Source organism: Indicator indicator, chromosome 10, assembly GCF_027791375.1.
Source record: "Indicator indicator isolate 239-I01 chromosome 10, UM_Iind_1.1, whole genome shotgun sequence".
Classification (NCBI taxonomy): Eukaryota; Metazoa; Chordata; class Aves; order Piciformes; family Indicatoridae; genus Indicator; species Indicator indicator.
In genome coordinates this window covers 4,476,649-4,497,641 of record NC_072019.1, presented here as the reverse complement: position 1 = coordinate 4,497,641, position 20,993 = coordinate 4,476,649, and the positions used below count along the sequence as shown (strand labels likewise).

Here is a 20,993-nt window from a genome sequence, read left to right as displayed (position 1 = left end):
AAGTTGTAATAACATCCATTTAAGGAAAGGAGCATTTAAATAGTTGTAGTGCCAAACCTTTGACCTCAGATGGACAACTGGAGGAACAGAATAGGGAGAAGTCCTCTTTTCCTCCAAAGCTGCTGTAGGACCTATAGGTTTAGTACTGAAAATAAACAGATTTTTCAGCTCTGTGGTACTCTGTTGTTACTGCACTACAAAGTCAGATGTTTGGAAGGAGTTAACAAAGAGCTGAAGTGTTTTTATGGTTCTAGGCATAAATTGATGTATGGTTTAAGCATCGGAGTAGTACAGAGGAACCAAGAGTCCCAGATAACAGAGGAGACAGCTGCAGGTGTTGGAGGTCTTTATTGAGATTATAGCACAGATACACTTCTATAGTTACCTTTCCACTTTTATACGATAGTTAAAAATGCTTGCTACAGTGCACATATAATTTAGTAACCAAGAGAATCCAAAACTTAACTGCAGTTCAAATAAATAAATAACCTACTGTTTAAGGTTTATATTTTAAAAAGTAAAAGGAACTGTACAATATGAAAATATAACAATACATAAACATTAGAATCTAAAGTTTTGTAGAAATAAAACAACTTCCCATACATAAACAGTGCAAGAAATAAAATTCAGATAAGCTTCTGAACTGGGAATTTAAACCATTCTTAAATTATCATGCAGACATAGCATTTTAAGCCATGCTGGTTTCTATTACAGCATTAATGGTATCCCTTTTACTTGAAAACCTGATAGCCATTAAGCTCACTGTGACAACTGCTGCCAATCTGCTCTCTTCTACAGTACACGATACACAGAGGTATTCTGTTGCATTCAAAAAGTAAAATATTGTATGCTTCTACAGGAAAAACAAACAAACAAACCAACCTCAATATTTTACTTTTTCCCCCTCCAACATGTTAGCTTGTTCAAAACAGTGTCATGTTGTAAAACCAGCAACATTTCCCCCAGTTTAGATGAAAAGAAAGAAAAAAAACCCACACTACATAATGGACCATAACCAAGATGTGGTTACTGCCTCACCACATTTGAAGTTCAGAATTTATTATTAAAAAAGTTGAAATTGTGGAGATGTTATAAAATCAGACCTCTTGTTGAGAAGTGATGAATATAATAAATCTGAAAAAACAGTGGAAGTTATTTATGTGTGTGGAACTAGTTACATACAGACTCAAAGTGTTGTTCAACTGAAGTTTCTCTGTAAAATTCTCATTGAGGCAAAGACCAAGGAATGCAATTAATACCAAACTGTAAACACATCATTCATGTTACTTTGAGTGCACATCGACAACGTCAGAGTTCTCATAGACTTTGGCAACAAGACTACAATAGGTCACAGCAGCATGAGTTCACATGGAAGACTGAAAGCACTGCAAAAGAATATACTAAAAACACCAAGACCTCCTAGAAACCAGAAAAATCTGTGACAAGTGCTCCTCCTCTTGCTAAGACACTCTCCTGCGCAACTGCTGCTCTCTCAATGCCTGTTTTTACGTTGTTTTTACAGTTCTGTAGTCTCAGGTCTCTGTGCTTTAGCTGCATAGGTTGCCTTTATTTGCACTTTACCCGTTGTAAGTCCAAAGGGTTACAGTTCTGTCTGCAGAAGATGACAAGAAGGAAAGATCTTGTGTATGCCATCTGCATTGAATAACTTTGTCCTTGTGCTCTCCAACAACCATAAGAGGAAGCTGCTTTGTGAGATCCCCTGTGGCAGAGGAAGAGAAATCATTCATTTCTTAAATTTATATCCCAGATTTTTGGGGTTGTGGTGTGGGGTTTTTTTTTTGGGTCGGGGTTTTTTCCTCCTTTTTTTTTTCCCTCTTCCCCTCCTCCCCCTTTTGTCTGTTGTTTTTTTTTCCCCAGTTTGTTTAGTAAAGCTTACATATGGATTTCCTTTTATTGAAGCATACTTGCCCTCCCCTGCTATCTCTTTCTCACGCATATAGATCATAACACAAGGCCCCCACGTTCTGTTTTTCAGGCATTGCTAGACAACTTTAAATACACAATTTTACACAACATGATAAGTTAATCGTCTAAGACTATCACATGTAACTAATTGCCTTAATACCATCTCTCTTAACCCTTCCCAATGAAAATAAGCATGATGATTTATTCTTTTACAGGGTCACTTTTACAAATGCTGCCTCAAAGCAACAGCCATCTCATCAGGCAATGTTCAGTGAACAGTGTTCATGAATTCTTTTACCATAATCAGACTCTCTCCCAAACACAAGATTTAGTTTGTACCTTACGTTCTTAGCAACCCAACTGGCCGGTTGTGCACAATCACAAATGAGTGCAGAGAAGAGCAACGAAGCTGGTGAAGGGCCTGGAGAATAAGTCTTATGAAGAATGACTGAAGGAGATGGGGCTGTTTAGTTTGGAAAAGAGGCTGAGGGGAGGCCTCATTGTGCTCTACAATTACCTGAAAGGACATTGTAGAGAAGCTGGTGCTGGTCTCTTCTCACAGGTAATCAGTGATAGAACAAGAGGGAATAGCCTCAAGCTATGACTGGGTAGGTTTAGACTGGAGATTAGTAGAAGTTTTTTTCCCAGCAAGAGTGGTCAGGCATTGGAATGTGCTGCCCGGAGAGGTGGAGGAGTCACCAACCCTGTATGCGTTTAAAGGTCATTTGGATGTGTTGATTGGGGATATGGTTTAGATGTGAACTTCATCCGGTAGAGTTCCCAATTGGACTTGGTGATCCTGAGGGTCTTTTCTAACCTGAATGTTTCTGTGATAACATCTGATTACATCCCAAACCCTTCAAACCTCTACAACTTCTCTTCTTTTAAACTAAGATCTGATCTTTGATCCAAGTTCTTACACCTTCATCAGAAGCACCAAATTGAAAATAACCCTAGCATACTTTGCAGTTACCTTGCAAGTCTGTCACCTTTATTTTCATGTCATAGGATCCTGTGAGCAGGTAGTGTGCCCCTGGAGAGAAGCGAACAGAACGGACGTCACTGGAATGAGGATGGTAGCTCTGCACCATTCGTCCTCCTCGAATGTCATACAACATACAGCTAGAGTCCTCTTGGCCCGTAGCCAGGAGACGACCACTAGGATCAACAGCTACTGAGGCTACAGCACTTCCTGCAGGAGACAAACACCCCGAACAACACACATGATACTTGTGTACATTTGTGCAATCAGTCAGTGTTCTTTTAGAACATAGGAATATACACTGTATAAGGTTTAGGGTGAACACCCCTAGCTATGCTGGTATCTTATACAGAGAAAATGTTAATGTTCTAGTACTCAACACTCTGAAGCCATAGGTCACGCTGGAAAGGTAGCAAAGCTGCGTCAGAGAAAGTATCTGTTTCTTGACAGGAAAGAAAGTCACTCTTTATGAAATAATGTAGAATAATGCAAGGAATTCCTCCCTATCTCAAACTGTTTCAAGAAGCAAATCCCAATCCAAGTGGTTCTTAAGAAACCTTTGGCAGATTAGAGTATGTTGAAAACTTCCAAAAATAGCTACTCTTTCCCATCCTTGGCTTTGATTCTGAAACAGTTATCTTGTGTATTGTTCCAATGCAGTGGAAGTGTTCCAAAGTCACAAGGCCAACAACTAGCCAGTTTTTGAAAAGAAATGTTACTTTCTTAAAAAAAAAAAAAAACAAACACACCACAGGTAAAGATACCCTTAGAACTTCCTCCTTCTAAAGCCAAGCCTCCCTTCTGCAGCACAAAACCTCCTACATTCTCTGTGTATTTTAAGGATGTTTAAGTAGTATATTTTAAACCAGGAATGATCAAAAGCACAGTAGCAAGTCTTACCTGTTCCATGAAATGTTGTTCCCACAACACGAACACAGCTTGGCACTCTCAGATCCCAAAATCTTACAGTCTTGTCCTGAGATCCAGATGCAATCATCCAGCCACTCCATGTATAAAGTGCTAAGATGTGACCTATGAACAAGAAGACTTTTTTGATTAAGCACCATTAATCAAATAATGAACCACTGCAGTTCTCATTATGTTTGCGTGTTCAGAGATTTAACAGTCCTACTGAAAATGAGCACGTTGTATGACCTGAAATGCCAACAGTGTAAGGCAGTACTCAGCTTTGCGTGTTCTCTGGAATGAGGCCAGCACTCTCTCCATTAAATCAACAGCCAATCAAAACAAACACCCCCCCATCTCCCCCCAGACACCTCATAAGCAATCTGGGTAGGGAAAAAAAAAAAAAAAAAAAGAGAAAAAAAGTCTTGCTAGAAAGAAAAACACCAAGACATTAAAAACCCCTCCAACTCAACAACTTCATTAGAATAATACAGACTTACAAACCATGAGCAAGAAGCAACAACATACATACCAGTGTGACCACTTAGAGCATGCAGGCCTTGTCCTCGCTGACAGTCTGTTGTGTAAATATTACAGTCCCCTGCTCCAGCACTTATTAAAATAGCACCACCACTTTCTGGGCCTTCCATAAAAGCAAGATCTCTGATTGTCCCATCGTGCATGCTGAACTCCAAATCTGGTCCTAAAATAACAATAGTTAAAAAAAAAAAAATAATCAAGGAACAAAATGAGACCTGCTGCAACCTTCAAAGTAGCTATAGAATATTTTAGGCATGGGCATAACTATAAACACTGTTGCACACTTTCTATAGAACACAATTTCAGCGACTATAGTTCAAATAAAATCTCTGTGAACCTTATTTCTGAGTGTTGATTGTGCTTCTTGCAGTTTCTGAAGCTTTGTAAAATACATGTTGAGCACGTCCACAGCCCATTCCAGACAAGGTTTATGAAGGACATATACTTGTTTTTGTTAACTATGGTAAGCTGAAGGGGCTTTCTTTGCCAGGAGGGAAGGTTCATTGAGAACCACATAGGACAAGGTCACCTAAGTTCAAACCAGGAAGGAGGAGAGTCATATTCAGTGTATTGATTAGGAGGGTTAGGCCTGGAAAATAGTATTTGCTGTGAGAGAAGCCTTAGACTTCTAAGATGGGGGAGAAGATGACAAAACTCATCAAGAAAAAGGGGAACCAGAAATCAATTCCTACTGACAATCAAGAACTAGAACTGGGTAAGAAAATTTGGTTGTTGTAACATACCCGGGGGAAAAAAATTCAAACCAAAATGACAAACTACCAGAAGACAACACAATACCAGAGTCTTATAAAACAAAACCAAAATGAAACGTACAAAAACCCCAAATCAAGTAAAAGCCCAAAAGATAATCCCCAGTCCCTCAGTGGCTCTTTTTTTGGACAGAGACTACAGTGATGGTGAAAAGGAAAACAGACTAAGTTGAAAAGCATTAAAGTGAAAATGACAAAACCTAATAATAATGCAATTTGAACAATTTTGCCAAATCGTCAAAATGAAGTTCTTAAACTAAATAAACACACATACACACACACTACCTGTTGCATTACAAGTTTCTGCATTAAAAGGCAATACTTTCACATATTTATCATTAGATCCAGTAGCTAACAGTTGTCCACAGGGACTCCAGGATACACAATAGATTGATCCTTTATGATGCTTGTTCCTTTTGAAGCGAACTACAGGTTGTTTAGGAGCACTGTAAGCACTAGGGAAAAAAAAGAAGAAAAAAAAATACCCAGTTTCCTTTTATTTGTAAAAACAACATATTCTAAATTGAAAACACTGCTTTTCTGTTAGTTTGGGTAGCACAAAATACATGTGACTGTTTACACTGAAACACATACAAATGCTCTAAAGACAAAACAAATGGATCTTCTCCATCCCATTTTCTCATTTTTTTATCATCTCATTGTATTTATTATTGGACATACAAAAACCCCTTAAACAGTCCCCTCATCTATGGAGAGTTGAATATGTATAAAACAGAGTAATGGCTAGCTAATCACAATGAAGCCTTATCCTCAGAGTCCTCAAAACGGTGGGATTTTGCTCTACACCTATCAGGCTTCCAACATCTTGATTCTGTAGTCACTTCTGAATTTGCTTTAGTCCAATTAATCAACAGTGGATCAAGTAAGCTCATAAAGGAATGCACTGTGTGAGTACACAGTGCAGCTGGCATGGCTAAAGCCTGGGTCTGGGACTAAACTATCAGGCAGCAAATTAGAAAATCCATACTCCTGACAGAAGCTTGTGTAACCTCTCTGTATATGTGCAGGAAGGTGTTTCTCTTCCAGTTTCTCACACCCCAGACATAATCCCTAAGTGGGGACTGTGTTTGGCATGACAGCATTATGTGAATGGGCTCTATGTACTTGAGTTTGAGGATATTGTTGTGCCTGTACTACTCTAACAATAAACATTTGCTTTATCCAAAAAAGTTGGATAATGCCATCTTCACTGTCAGGACGAGTGGGACTCATCAAGCACTTAAAGGGGTTAAAGGATCAAGAAAGAGACTTGTGTGAGCCTTCTGTGGGAAAACACAGAAAAATGTATGAAAACCACCAACAAAAACGTACAAAGAAATAAAAGACTCATAAATGTTCATAATTGTGAGCTATATATTGGATACAATTTCTTGAATCAAGTGACACTCAAAGCTTCACTCATCTACTAGAAAACCTAATAGCACAGTTTGTGCAGGACACATTCACCATTGTACATAGCAGTCCTCACAGGATCTAAACATACCATGCATTTTTATTTCTGAAACCAGATCAGCTCTACACATGGCTGGAATAACAGGAACAGTTCCACTGATGTACACTTCCTCTATTTCAATCAATTACATTCCTACAATATTATTATCTGCTATGGGAACAGAGAAAAGTTTAAGATAAAGTAATGCTGTACCAAACTCCATCAATATTCACTCCAGTAACATCAAGAACAGAAATTCAACACATCAAATCACTACTGAAAAATTCAGAAACATACTATAAACGCTTGAACAGGCGAGAGAGAGAAAAAACAAAAGAAAGTCATCTAAGTCTGTTTAAAAACTTCTGAGATAAACATGGCTTTAGTAAAGAATGCTAAAATAAATCCACATGAAGGCAAATTTTATTTTGTTGCCAGAGAAAAAAAATCCATGACAGATCAGCCTAAACCAGGATCACCATCCAACACACACTGTGTAGCTTCCTAAATGGTATAATGCCTTAGATCACACTCTGAGTTTGGATTCCCAGCATGTGTGAAGAGGTGGAGGCTGCTGATGAGAATCACTGTGTCAGGACATGAGAGCACGTGCCCGGAGACCACATGCTGCCAATCAGCTGTGTGGAAGCACTGTGGTTACTTCAGCAACATCTGCAGTACTGTAGTGTGCATCTACTGGTGCTTAATCTCAAAAACGAAGAAATGAAAAAACCCCAAAACAATAAACCAAACCACACTACTATTATACCTTTAGAGAGCAGAAAAATGCCTCAAAACCAACTAGTCCTGACTTATAAATCAGTTTGGAGGACAAGAAAAGAGTCCCAACAAAAATCTGATGCATAATTAAAAAACTGCTCCATAGCTGATATTCTACACAATTATAGCTTTTTGAAACAAACATGTAAAATTTTGAATGGGTGTCCAGAATCAGGTAGTTACAAAGATTAGAATCTTGAAGATAATGTGATCTCTCTGCTGACCAGTAAATCCTGGGATGAAATATTTGTGACAGACTGTATGCATTGTGAAGAGAACAGTGAGAGGAAGAAGCACAAGTCCAGAATTAAGGAAATCTCAGTATTCCAGCTGCACTATGTCACTTGTCATATGAGATCATGCACTGTAACTAGAGACTAAGGTTGCAATCAATCTAACCTTTCCCTATGGTTAGAATAACAAGCTGTCTGAGAGCAGACCAGTCAGTTAGGAAAGAAACATCCATTCCACTCAAAGGGGTTTTTGCACTGTTTACCTATCAAGAGGAAGTCATCAGGGCTTCAACCCCAGCAAGTCATCTTGCATTAGGTATCAAAAAAGTCAACTTTTATCCTTTCATGCATTGTCAGTAAAGAGTTTGGAATTTAACTTCAAAGGCTACCTTACTGATGAGGTTTACAGAGGACAAAGAAAAAAAATCAACAAACCCAGATCACTTCTTGCACACTTTGGAAGCCTGAATGTTCGTCCTAAACTGGGAAAGTGTCCCAAATAAAGTCACTGTGCATGCCTGTAGCTCATTCTGAAACTGAAGTTTTAGATGCCTGTACTTTCCCCTACTCCAAGAAAACAATGTAACTGGAGCAGAGACAAGGAGATGGTTATTTAGATGTCAGTATTTATTTCCAGGTGAAAAAAAAAATATTTTACCTCCTCCTATTAAAAAAATGGGTGAAAAGAACAAAGAAAATCCTAGGTATACAGTAACTCAGAAACAGCACTTTTCCTGTCAAGGAACAAAAAGGATTAGGAAAACAATGTTGATAGTAACAGGCCAACAGACATACTCTGGCAAAGATTGCTGTAAAAGTTGAAGATATTGCTTTCTTTAATGCTAAGTCTGTCCTCGTGCAGAAACTGCATCTCAAGCAGTTCAACTTGTGCTGGCTTGGAATTGAGACATGGTTTCTCCCACTTTTACAGCTGGAATATCAGAACCAGAAGCCATCACAGAAAACACAAAAAATCCCATCTGCTGAGACAAAAATAACCACACCTTTCCTTATAGAAGTGTATTATGGCAATGCCCTTTGCCAGTAATGGAAGAAAGCAAAAAAGCAGCCCATAAAAATATCAGCAGAACTCATTTTTGTTTGACAGTTCAGGTATCAAAGGAGAACATAGCACCATTTATGACAACAAAAGAAGAGGTATGAAGCATACAGACATCAGTAGCTATAGAAGAAAGAAGCACTTTGATACAGACAAAGAAATTACTGTGTGAACATTCTTACCTTGGATCAATTACTTCTGGATAGGCACAAACTCTCAACGTTTTAGAGTTGGAGCCAACAGCATATAAACTGCCACTGGGATGAAAGGCTACAGCTCTAACAGCTTGTGTGTCTTCCAGAGTATTAATGCAAATAAACTGCTTTTTTGATTTGTCCTCCTGTGTACAAGAGTAAGAGTCAAATTAGGTTCTTCAGCCTAAGACTGGACACTCAAGAGCACACATGACTGTAAAACCAAAGTATCAGTAAGTAGCAGCACCAGGCAAAACTATTCAAATTAGAGATCTGTGTAACAGCATCTACTCCATGTCAGGGAACAGCATATTTAAAAAACTTCTTTTCTTCAATTCCCTTTTACATCTAACATTGGATTAGCTTTTCTTATTCTCCCTCCAGGCTTCCAACAACTTTTGTACTAAACAGCCCATCTCAGACATTTCCGAGTAAACCTGTTTGATCTCTGTGAAACTTGCAAAGGGAACAAACTCACATTTTCACTGGATACAGTCCAAGTCATAAACATGGTTTCTAAAACATGTAATACTAAACATCAGGATGAAAAGCTGGTTCTTTAGATGATAAGAAGTAATGATTAAATTAGGCTAAGCTTTATTACGTCATCCTCCTCACTACTTCAGTAACACCTTTCTGAAGTTTTGATATTTATTTCTCTGATGCAGAAATTTTGGAATGCACTTATTGCAAAGTCATTTCCCTACTGACTGGTGTCCAACAATCAAAGTTTCAACCTGAAAGACATAAAACAATGGCTGTCAAAGGCATCCCATTGGAACCTTTGTTGTACAAGAAGCTGAAAGAGCGGGGACTCTGCCCTTGAGATCAGAAGGGCTTTTTGGGCATAGAATGTGTGTGTGTAAACCCCAAACACACAGCATTTGCATCAGTGCATATAAATACCTAACAGAAGAAGTAAAGAAGATGGAACAAGACTCTTCTCAGTGCTACCCAGTGGAAGGACAACAGGCAACGAACACAAATTGAAATATAGGAAGTTCAATATACATTCTTTTGTTGTTTATACAACACAATGAGAGTGGTCAGAGGTGGGAATATATTGTCCACAGATGATATAGTCTCCATCCTTGGAGATACTCAAAACCCAACTAGACCCAGCCCCAAGCAACCTGCTCTCACTGGCCCTTGAGTAGTGGGTTTGGACTCAACTCTCCAGCTGACTCTTCCCATCTCAATCATTCTGTGACTCTTAGGTACTGATCAACCAAAGTTCATTCTAAATATCTATTACCAATGAGAGGGTGTCACATACTCAGGAGTAAATACTGCATCTTATGAAACCAGAAATTGTAAAGCACAGCAAGGAAACTCACCTCATCACCTCTTGTCCTACTTAAATTCCCTGAAGAGTCTTCTGTCTGTGACTGAGTGACAGTATGTTCTGATGCACTGTTTTTGATTTGGTGAAGAATTTAAAATCATAAGAAGAAAGAAAAAAAACCACCAACCGACAAACAAAAACAACAATCAAAAGCAGGGACAGGTTTGTTTATAAGTATTTTTTGGACTACAGTTACAGTTTCAGTCTCAGAACTAGTTTGTATGGACAAGTGTCAGATCTGTGATTATTTATCATTAAACTATTATTTTTACAAGAGGTTGTTGGTTTTGCATCAATTTCAGACACTGAACAAGTGAACGCAAGTTAAAAATACCTGTTTTCATTCCATAACACACATATACACAGATGTGGAAAACAGGTTGTTGCTTTCAGGTCAGCAATACCTTTGGCTAGCAGAAAAAAAAAAATCCAGTTCCCACTCTGCCCTGCACCCCTCTCTCCATCTAGTTTGTATTTCATAAAAATAACTTCCAGAAACTTAATAGAACACAAAATAGATCAAGAACTGTACACATAAGATGGAAGGGGGGGAAAAAAAAAAAAGTCTGAAACTCTAAGTTAAGTGCAAAAGGTAAACCAAATAAACCCACCATTTCTCATGTGTGCTATCAAAACAAGGATTTTATAATCCCTATAAACATATATAGAAAACACTGATTGTGAGCTAAAGATCTCTACTCAATGCCAGATTCATTTGGTAATGAACAATAAAACCAGCTCCTAACACAGTACTAAGAGAATGTTACATCCAATCCCGAACAGTCTCAAGTGACTTACATTTGACTGCCCTGCACAGGTGACTCTTCAGGGAAGGGTATCTGATTAGCTGCCCCATGCTTCCGAGGAGTGCTGCTATTAACATTCTGGCTATCAGTCGTTATCCTCTGACCACCATCTGAAGGTGCTGATGTGAAGTTAGTTGCTGGATTGGTAGATGCATTCCCTTTGCTCCCATTACACTGCTGGCTAAGTGTCTGTACATCATTTCCAAGACTGTCCATACCCATATTTAATTCCCCTAGTTTCTGGATCGATCTAATAACAAATGAGAAGGAAAAGAAGACCACCGCCAAACCAGGTTATTATGAGCACCTGAGGAGGGATACCAGTGGGTGGAGAGACAATCAACGAAACCCCCTGACCTGTTAAGAAACTGTTCAGTAAGATTCTGTTGCTGGTCAGCTCCATCTTCTTGATTTACACCTCCTTCCAAGAGCATTTGCTGGTACAGCTGTCGTTGTTGCTCCTTCTGCTCTAAGTGCTGCTGGTAACGCAGCCTTTGTCTGTAATATTCCTGAAACTGCTCTGTTGAATCACGAAGCTGAAAAAAAAATTAGAATCGCTAATGAAAATTAAATAATTGTAGTCTTCAACCTAAACATTTACTTTCCAGTTGGTTATTTCAATACAGGCATCAAAAGGCCAACACATTCACCTGAGGAGTGATGCTTTCCTTCTTCCTTAAAACCAGCTACAACTTACACATTAAAGAGAATCACTGCTAGTCTGCACTGTTGAAGTGGCTCAACCATACTTCAGAAGACCCCTCTTGTTCTAACATTAAAATGTCTTACTTGCTAGACTAAACAAAAATACCTGAGCTTCCTTTCTCACAGTCTCTTCCCCTCTACATACAATCTTCTTATTCTTACATACTATAGCACAGCTGTACACATAAAGCACCAAGATGTGGTAAACAAAACAAGGTGAAATTAGATTAGGTATTAGATTCTTTTCTACGCATGTAGAGTAGTCTGGCCAACATCTTCACTTACAGCACAGCATCTCCTGTCTTCATCCCCTCATACAAATTGTGTGACCATTTTTTTTGCCTTTTGAAGCCTGCCCATTTATACATAACAGAGCTAAGCTCTTTCCTCTCTCCCCTTATTCCCAATGTGCATATATAACACTGTTGCAGCAGAGAGGTTACTCAGCAAAGTTCTTGAAGGGAGTTAAGTCCTCGAGTCCAGAGGACTGGGTTAATCCTCCAGTAGGCCCCGTTGACTCACTTAAATATCCAGAGTCGACAAGAACACAGCCTTGTCAAGACTAGACTGATTTTTAGTACCACATACAAGTCAACACAAAATTTACTTAAGAAGATCCAGCTGGAGTCTGCAAACAAAATAGACTACATTCTCTGGGTTATTTATCATTATTGAAGAGACATTTGAAAATGTGGGAAAAATGGTGGAAAAGGTAACCATTTTCCTTGTTTTCTACTTAACTATTATTGCACTTTCCCCATATTGCTGTTAAGGAGAAAAGAAAAAAAAGTAAAAAAGGATAAGCAAGGCACAAGTCTTCTAAAAGGAATCCAAAAAGGGTTATGCTATTGAATTATAAATAGCAAAAGATACATGGACTAGGAAGTTATCCAATTTTAATTTCTCTGAGTTCTAGACAGAAAATGATGTAAGATGACCTATAAAACTTGGTGTGAACACCAGAAATTGCAGGCTACATGCCAGATTCCTCACTAAGAAAATTTTAAAGCATTGTTTAAACTAACACTGCTGGCTTTGAGTACTACAAAATATTGTATTTTTGTTGGTGTGTGGGTTTTGGTTTTAAGATACACATAACAGCTTATCCAAACTGCTGACATGGGAAGGCATGCTAATCAGCTGCATTACAGACTCAAATGACAACAGAACTTTATACAACAGCAAAAACATTCTCAGTAGTTTGTTACATGAGATGCAATATGGTATTTTCACTACAGTATGAACAAGATTGAAAGCAACCCATTGTCATGCATGAAGTCCTCAACACAACAGCAAATCATTATGAAGTGATCAGAACACAGCTCAAAGAACCTCATTATTTTTCAACAAACAACCACTACCTCATTTTTCTCTTGCTTGGCTGATCCATGACTCTGTGCTCCACTGCGTTGTTCATTTTCTGGAACTGAACTCTGGCACTGAGTTTCACTGCTGATAGGATGCTGTGGCTCCACAGGAGTATCACTTCTTGCAGCAGCATGGAAAAGAAAAGAAGCTTAAATAAGCAACATTAAGAGTAGAAAATCCCCTGGTAAGTAGAGAAAGACAATCACAGAATCAACCAGGTTGGAAGAGACCTCCAAGATCATCAAGTCCAACCAATCACCCAACCCTATCTAACCAACTAAGCCATGGCACTAAGTGCCTCATCCAGTCTTTTCTTAAACACCTCCAGGACATCAACCCCACCACCTTACTTAGAGTAAAACACGGTAACACAAGCGTGCAGACTCCTGAAGTCACAAACTGAAGATAACTGCTTAAGAAAAAAATACCACTTGCAATGGGTTACACTAACAAAATAAAACACCTAACAACAACAGCCAGTCATTTTCAAACCCTTGTATTTTACAAATATTTCTGCATAGAACTTTCTCCAGAATGCTTTAACCATCAGTAAGTCTGCAGAACTCAATTAAAAGCCCTGGATTCCCAACTTCACTTTTGTCAAAGTCCTCGATTCACTGATTTGGAGGAAAGCTCTTTCATAAGTTGCTCTAAATTTTTTGGGTATCCCTGTATAATAAAGTAAATTAGTTGACTAAAAGCTAAGTAATCGCTTGTGACTACAACTTTTAAAAGAAATACCATATTTTTGTCACATGCAAGAGGAAGCAAGGGTCAGATCTGCATAAAGCTCAAGTTCCCAGCTTCCACCTTTGCAAATATTGCTATTTATGTTGGACACTTAATCTGAAGTTGATTTTGCTTCTGAGAAATGCAATGCCTACTTAAAAATTATGAGTCTGTCTCCTTAACATAATTCTAACCTTCAAGAGGGGTATTAATGAACGAAACCAAAAAACAACCAAAACCAACTGAACAAAACCCAACACCAAACCCCACCAAACCACTCAACAAACAAATAAACAAAAAACCCAATAACCCAAAGTCAACCACATTAAGAACATTAAACTTAACACCACATGAAAATCCCAAGAAAAAGAACAGCAGCAATTTATCACTTTATTTAGATCACAAAACTCCACTTGTGCAGAATCATTGTTGTCCACTAATATTGAAAAAAGCTTTCAAGAATCAGTTTTAACATTGGACCCTGGGATACACAGACATAATGTTAAGGTTTGTGCATACAGGTAAGTAAAAATTGAGGAAGTGCCATTCATTAGTATCCTCAGAAGGTGCACTTTTTACCAGCATAACACAAGGGACACTGCCATTAACACTTAAGCTATCCAGTTGTGAAGAGGCTGGTAAAACCAAAGATTTAAAAGGAATGACCTGGAACTAAATAAAATGGCTCCTTTCATCACAAACATTACGATAATGTATTAAAAACATTCACTACTGTAAACATTTCCATTATCATTGGTGAACTAGCTTCAGTGTAATGGTGTTTGATTCCTTTTTATTGAGTTTACTTACAGATGTTCCTGAACTTAACACAAGATAAATAACATGGTTGTAAGGCAAAACTAATAGACAAGGTCACAAACTGGCCAGGATTGAATGGCACAGCTCTCAAAGTGTCTTCTGCTGGCCAGTACACCCAAGCTCAGTACTAGTTACACACCTGGCTCTCTTAAAAGGCAAAAAAGCTTACAGCTGCTTTGCAGAGAAGTATGGATTTAGCATTTAGAAAGTGACAGAACTGCTGATCAAAATAAAGGCCAGGCAAAACCATTAACATCAACTTTTAATTTACAAGTATCATTTCTCCTGCTTACCAGGACTTCTCTCAGATAGTAAGAACCGCAATGTTTTGATAAAGCCTTTAGTTCTTCAGAAAGCAGTCTACATTGCATTGAAAGGAGTTATTAATAGCAATCACCATTGTCATAACCTGACTATCTCCATGTCCAATATAAAAAGTATAATACTTGACAGCTGTCTTATTCAGCTTAAATATTTACCTACCATTTTCCAAAACAATTCTGAACTACTATTCTAACAGTTTAAGCAACAGAGGAATGGTATGGTAACAGCAAATTTCTCATGACTTCACTAGGATTGTTTCTGTATGTAAATTTTGGAAGTACACATAATTATCTATGGTGCCAGGGCCAAAATTTACAGGCACTTGAGGACAGAATGAGATGGGGAAAGAAGAGAGCTACAGCTGTTCCACTGTCTCCATCTATTTATCTGGAATGAAAGAATTCACTAATACTGAACACAAACCTTAGCTAGACTCTATTACATTAACTAGAGCATACTGCACTCCCTGCTAGGATTTCAGCTTTGAGAAAACACAGACTGAACCTGTAAGGCTCAAGAACAAATATGAAGACGTACTTTGATCCTAAAAGCGTAAGGAAGAAAACAGCTTCTGAACAGAGAATTGCAACAGGATTTAAACAATCAAATTATGCTTCAACATTACAACTGTGTTCGAAGTTCCAATGCAGGTAAGAAACCTCACATGAAGCGTAACATAAGCCAATGTAAAAAACACAACAACTACAGTTGTGCTTACCGCTCAGGTGACTCTTCGAAAATGCTGTGACACTCTGTATTCTCAAGCATGAGACTTCGGCTGAGGTTCTGTACTCCCGGGTAATGGAAATTCGCAAAAGAGTGAGACATTGGAGAAGTTTTGGTCCCAAGGTCTGTGACTCGCTTATCATGATTGGTTAATCCACAGGAAAGCCCATCCAAGGCAGGGTTCAAGGAGCGGGTCATGTAAGCATCTGCTGACTGAGGCCGTCTCATGGGGGATGATGGGTAAGGAGAAAGTTTGCTGATAAGAGGTGTCAAAAGATCAGCATATGCAGCTTTTGTAGGCTTGAGGAGTTTATCAACGTGAATATTAAGCATCTTTTGTTCAAAAGCACAAGAGAAAACAGTAGCTGGCAGATTCTGCAGCCACGACAATAAACTAAGGTCCAAGTCATCACACCCATTGCCACACAGGAGATCAATGCCCAGCAACACTTCACTTTCTGTGATTTCTTCTCCTGTCGCTTTACTCTGACAGAACTCCACACAACATTCATAAAGCAATCCCTTCATTACAAGCTGAAACAAACGATTGTTACTTGCTTTGAAGCCAGCCTCACTCAGTTTCCTATCAGCAGGAATAAACTCTGCTACCATGACGCAGGCTTCTTCAAAGCAGTGAACCCGCGCAGTGCTGGGATTCCAGTCCTTGAATTCCGCGTGGTTGGTCAAGCGCGGCAGCGTCAGCAGCAGGCAGAGTTTACTGTAGTCTTCCTTGGAGGGACAATATTCTTCCAGCGCGTGTAGGCACTGCACAGCCTCTCGCATGGTAAACTCCAGCTGCAGAAAGAGTAACATTAGCAGGGTACTTTGCAGGATGTGTTTCTACAATAAAACAGTTCGTTGAAGAAAAGCAGGCAGTAGCAGGGTTTCTTGGCTACCATTCCTTTATTACTGTTTGTGCTTAATTAAAACAACATAGTCCAAAGTTGCTGATGCAAATGTAGTTAGAGTCAAATTTCTGGATGCTCTGACTTTCTAAAAATCACACCCCACCCCCCCAGTGTTTTTTCTTTTCACATGGATTTACAGAAGTTTCTCACGCCACTGCATGTTTGATATTATAATTTTCAATTTGTAGATGAACAGCTTTGATCCTATTGTAGCACAGAAGGCCACTTCTCAAAGCCAACTAACTTACTTTCCCCTTTTTTTATTGCTATGAAAAGCCATTGACATAAGTTATAAAATGCTTGCAGAGTTCTCTAGTTTCCAGTGATTAGCAACCCTGAGTTGGCTTTCTATTGGTATTTTCTGTTCTTAACCAAAATTCAAAAGGTTCTCAGAAGCCCTTGAAATGAATCAAAGACTTCAGTATGAAGCTTGTTGATAGCTAAAAGCCAAGAACCATGTTAAATACAGGTAGCATAGCATTTTCAGTTTCAATTATTTTTTTTTAAGTAATAAAAACTCCCATGTTACCTAATATCTGCTCAACACAGCAGCTGTTCATCCACAACATGCCAAGACACTTGGTAACATTCAAACAAACAAAAAAAAGACGACATCAGTCTGTGCCTTTTTCTTCTCTACTGCTATCTAGTGTAAGTATACAGCTTGATTGATTAGGGGAATACTACACTTTCCCTTTACAACTCCAACAACATATTTGCTTTTAGCTTTCTCTGTACTATCACAAGAAACCCCTCTAGTATAATGTATGTGCAATGGGACAGAATTAAAATCAAGTTTTGAAAATGAAATTATCTTAGAGCTACTGCCACTCTTCATTTTTAATTTCCTAATTAACATTTGGTTTGGTATTCCTGCATAACCAACACAAATGAGTAACAATAATTAATGTCACAATCTGCACACCTTCTTTGCCAATTTGAGTAAAATGTCTCTTTCCATATTGGAAACCTTATGTTCCCAACTCCTGCTGTTTGCACATTTAACTGAATCAGTCCTTTGTGAATGCACCTGTTCCCTCCAAATAATTGTGTCTGTTCTCTCTAAAAGTAACAAAAATTAAGTTCAAGATGAATCTAAAGTAGAATTCTTAACCTGGTCCTAATTATGACAATAAATTACTGTGATTTTAAGGCTTGCTTCAGCAAATTTTGGAAAAACAAAACAAAACAAAACCCCAACAAAAAAAAAAACCCCATAGAATCTCACAACAACCCCCCGGCCCCCCAAAATCAAAACCAAACCAACCAACAAACAAACAAGAGCCCTGTGCTTTAGCTTAACAGCCTAAAGTAAATGTCAGGATCAGGACCACAAACATTGCATAAAGTCACTGATCTGTGCTGCTACATTTCAAAGAAACTCTTTTAGATACAACTCCATGAGACATGGGAGTCACACTAATTTCAAAAGGATACCAGTTATTTTTTCCATTGTTTATGAAACCATTTGGCAATAGCTAAAATTTATGTATTCAGTGCTGGGAGCTTCCGCTCTCCCTTCAATTAGAATATCTCAAGAGGCTTCTTGACAACAAAAACATTCCCAAACAAGAGACAATTCTTACATGCTGAGGCTCATCTTCTGCTGACATGGCATTGTTTACACATAAAGCTTCCAAGAACTTCTGCTTCATTATAATGTAACGAAATCTGCAGGTGAGAAGTTAAATATAAGTCTTGATCCATTCTTTCAGAAACAAACATGGTATTTTACAAGCAATTTCTGAATTAGGCATAGAAACTGCAATGACAAGGAATTCCAATCTCAAATTTTAACAAAGTGGTAACCACAACATTATTTTGTAACAGGATATTACTTTTTCAATTACTGGTTTCAGAAACATTACATTATTAAAATATTAAAAGACTCTTAAAGTCCATATTAAATATTAGTCGGGGTTGTTTAACTTGAAGAAGAGAGGACTCAAGGGAAACCTCTGAGCAGCTTTCCAGTATTTAAAGGAGGCCTACAGGGCAGCTGGAAAGGGACTTTTCACAGCGGCATGTAAGTCACAAGGATGAAGAGCAATGGCTTCAAACCTGAAGAAGCTAGACTTAGGTTAGACCTTAGCAAGAAATTTTTCACCATGAGGGTGGCAAGGCACTGGAACAGATTGCCCTGGAAGTGTTCAAAGCCAGGTTGGATGCGGCCTTGAGTAACCTCATCTAGTAGAGAGTGTCCCTGTCCACAGAACCAGGCTCTGTCCAACCCAAACCATTCTATGATGCTAATAAGAAAGACAGTGTAGCAATCGTACCCATTTCATGAATAGAAATGCAATAGAGCAGCCACTTACACTTCAGTAATGGTATACGAGTTAGAAAAAATAATAAAACAACACCACCCCCAACAACAACAACAAAAAAAAAAAAAAAAAAAAAACCAAAAACTAAACCAACCAAACAAAAAAACCCAAAAAACTGCAGGTGAAAAAACTCAGAACCATTGCTTTCACACACAATAGTTGGAAATAAATGTATTTTCGAAAACTCAGAAAAAAAGGAACTCTGGCATACGTTCTATTTTACCTTTTCTTGTCGAATTTTTCCATACATTCAAGAGGCTGAATAAATTGAAGAACCTCATCCCACTGACCATCAAGAATTAATTGCCTAGTGAAAGAAAGTCACTGCTTTAATTTCAGTGGACAAGAACATCTTTCATCCTTCTAAGCAAGCAGCTCATTTAAATAGACAACAGTAATTTAAACAGATGATCAACATGTTTGAAAAGTTAATGCTTCGCACAGATGCCAAGATGACTGATGCGACTAGTAATAACAGCAAAATCCAAGTCCTCAGTCTTCTGTAAAAATACCTGCATACTGGAAGGACAAACATTACTTATAAAGGCATATCAGAAACGACAAAATGTCCCTGTGTCTCCTGCTTTACCTGTAATTCTTATTAAAAAAAGAGAGCAAATAAATGTATTGATTCAACGAATACATCCTGAAGAATGAAAGCTAACTAAAATTGAGTTCATTTTAACTGAAGAAATACTGCTGGACCTATTTTGTAACATCAGTGGGAAAACACACAGGTCCCATATTAAGAATGTAAAGGGAACAGCTTGGCAGAACTACGCCAGCACAAGAGTTTCAGCACCACAACCAGGGGACTAGACTGCATAGGTGTTCAATTTCTTCACACCTTCCAATCACACAGAGTTCTCTATGAAAGGCCCAGATCTACAAGGAAGGGCTGAGTTTCTTATCAGATGCATAATCCAAGTAAGCTAAGAATGAAACAAACAAATGGGATTAATAACTCTTATCTAATAGTTCTTCCATTTCGTTTTATTCCGACATCCATAACTTTACTCAAAAGAAAAGCCAGGTGAGAAGCCTTGTCAAGTGATAAAATATATTTTATAGTGTTTTAAGAACAGTTGAATGAATTACTGTCTCCTGCTTCTACAAAGGCACTAAGTGCCTTTAGCACAAAATAGAAAACAGCAATGATAAAAACCAGTGTGCATCTATAGCAACTCCTTTTCATACTTTTGAGGACAACATCTCAAATGGCAAATGATACCAGCTCTCATGCCCTGATGACAGCAGAGTCCCCTTTCATATTGTTAAATGAATTAACAAGCAAACAAACAAACAAAAATTTGTAAACAAATCAAACTCAACCTATGTTGATGATGCCTAGTCAGCAACTGCAAGTGTCCTATGGAAAGGTGTCATCAACTTGAAAGCTCAAGCTCATACACAATGCATGGCTGACCCACAGAAGTGGGATTAGAAAGCAGCAGATTAAGATGAGGGCATGAGACCTTCTGTTGTGGCTGCCCACTTAATCACAGTCTGACTGCACACTTCAGTATATGTGGTATCTAAGCACCAGAGGAACAAGTCCTACCTTAGAAAAAGCATGTCATCTGAAAACAAGCCATTAATGACCCCACTTTCTTTCTCAAGTGCCAGCATACTGATATGAAGTTTTCTTGAGTTCAGAAAATCCAGTATGAGTTTAATTATTTCAGCTTCTTTAACATTCACTGTTTCTTCAGCCGTCATGTTGGCAGCCTAAAAGGGAAGGCAGAATTTCAGCTATGATCAATTTCTTTATGCTTGGTTAACAAATGTTGGCTACTAAAAAACACAGTTTTATAGCACAGTTTAGTGTAGCATTACAAAAATCAAATAGACAAGATTAGGAAACAGATTTTGAGAGGTTGATTATAAAATCCACAATTAAGACCTAACAATGCGTCTGCACCCTTTTTTTGTCCTATACATTATATAGAGGCCCAGATAAACAAAGCCACCCAGAAATCAATGCTCCTGCAGCGTGAAAATATTGTGCTTATTAAGTCTGCAATATGTAAAATTTTCCCTTCTGAAATGCAAACAGTGAAGTTCAAAGAGCATAAAAATGCACCAGTTACTA

At 38.3% G+C, this 20,993-nt stretch overlaps 1 protein-coding gene across 3 annotated transcripts; it reads right to left on the bottom strand.

Moving 5' to 3' along the window:
* Positions 1-1,522: 1,522 nt before the first annotated feature.
* On the bottom strand, positions 1,523-20,623 carry WDR47 (WD repeat domain 47). Of its 3 annotated transcripts, none has more exons than XM_054384224.1 (14): positions 20,463-20,623; positions 19,125-19,208; positions 18,161-18,245; positions 15,659-16,461; positions 13,062-13,185; positions 11,353-11,531; positions 10,988-11,245; positions 10,182-10,257; positions 8,833-8,990; positions 5,410-5,579; positions 4,347-4,517; positions 3,809-3,940; positions 2,900-3,118; positions 1,523-1,720 (listed from the first exon to the last, which is right to left on the bottom strand). In XM_054384224.1, the coding sequence occupies exons 1-14, from the start codon at positions 20,618-20,620 to the stop codon at positions 1,578-1,580; spliced, it is 2,760 nt and encodes a 919-aa protein (XP_054240199.1). In that variant the 5' UTR covers positions 20,621-20,623; the 3' UTR covers positions 1,523-1,577. The 3 variants fall into 3 exon arrangements, with proteins under 3 accessions (XP_054240199.1, XP_054240196.1, XP_054240197.1); XM_054384221.1 differs by having other exon boundaries at positions 13,062-13,188; positions 15,659-16,477; positions 18,156-18,245; positions 20,463-20,620; XM_054384222.1 differs by having other exon boundaries at positions 13,062-13,188; positions 20,463-20,620.
* Positions 20,624-20,993: the final 370 nt, after the last annotated feature.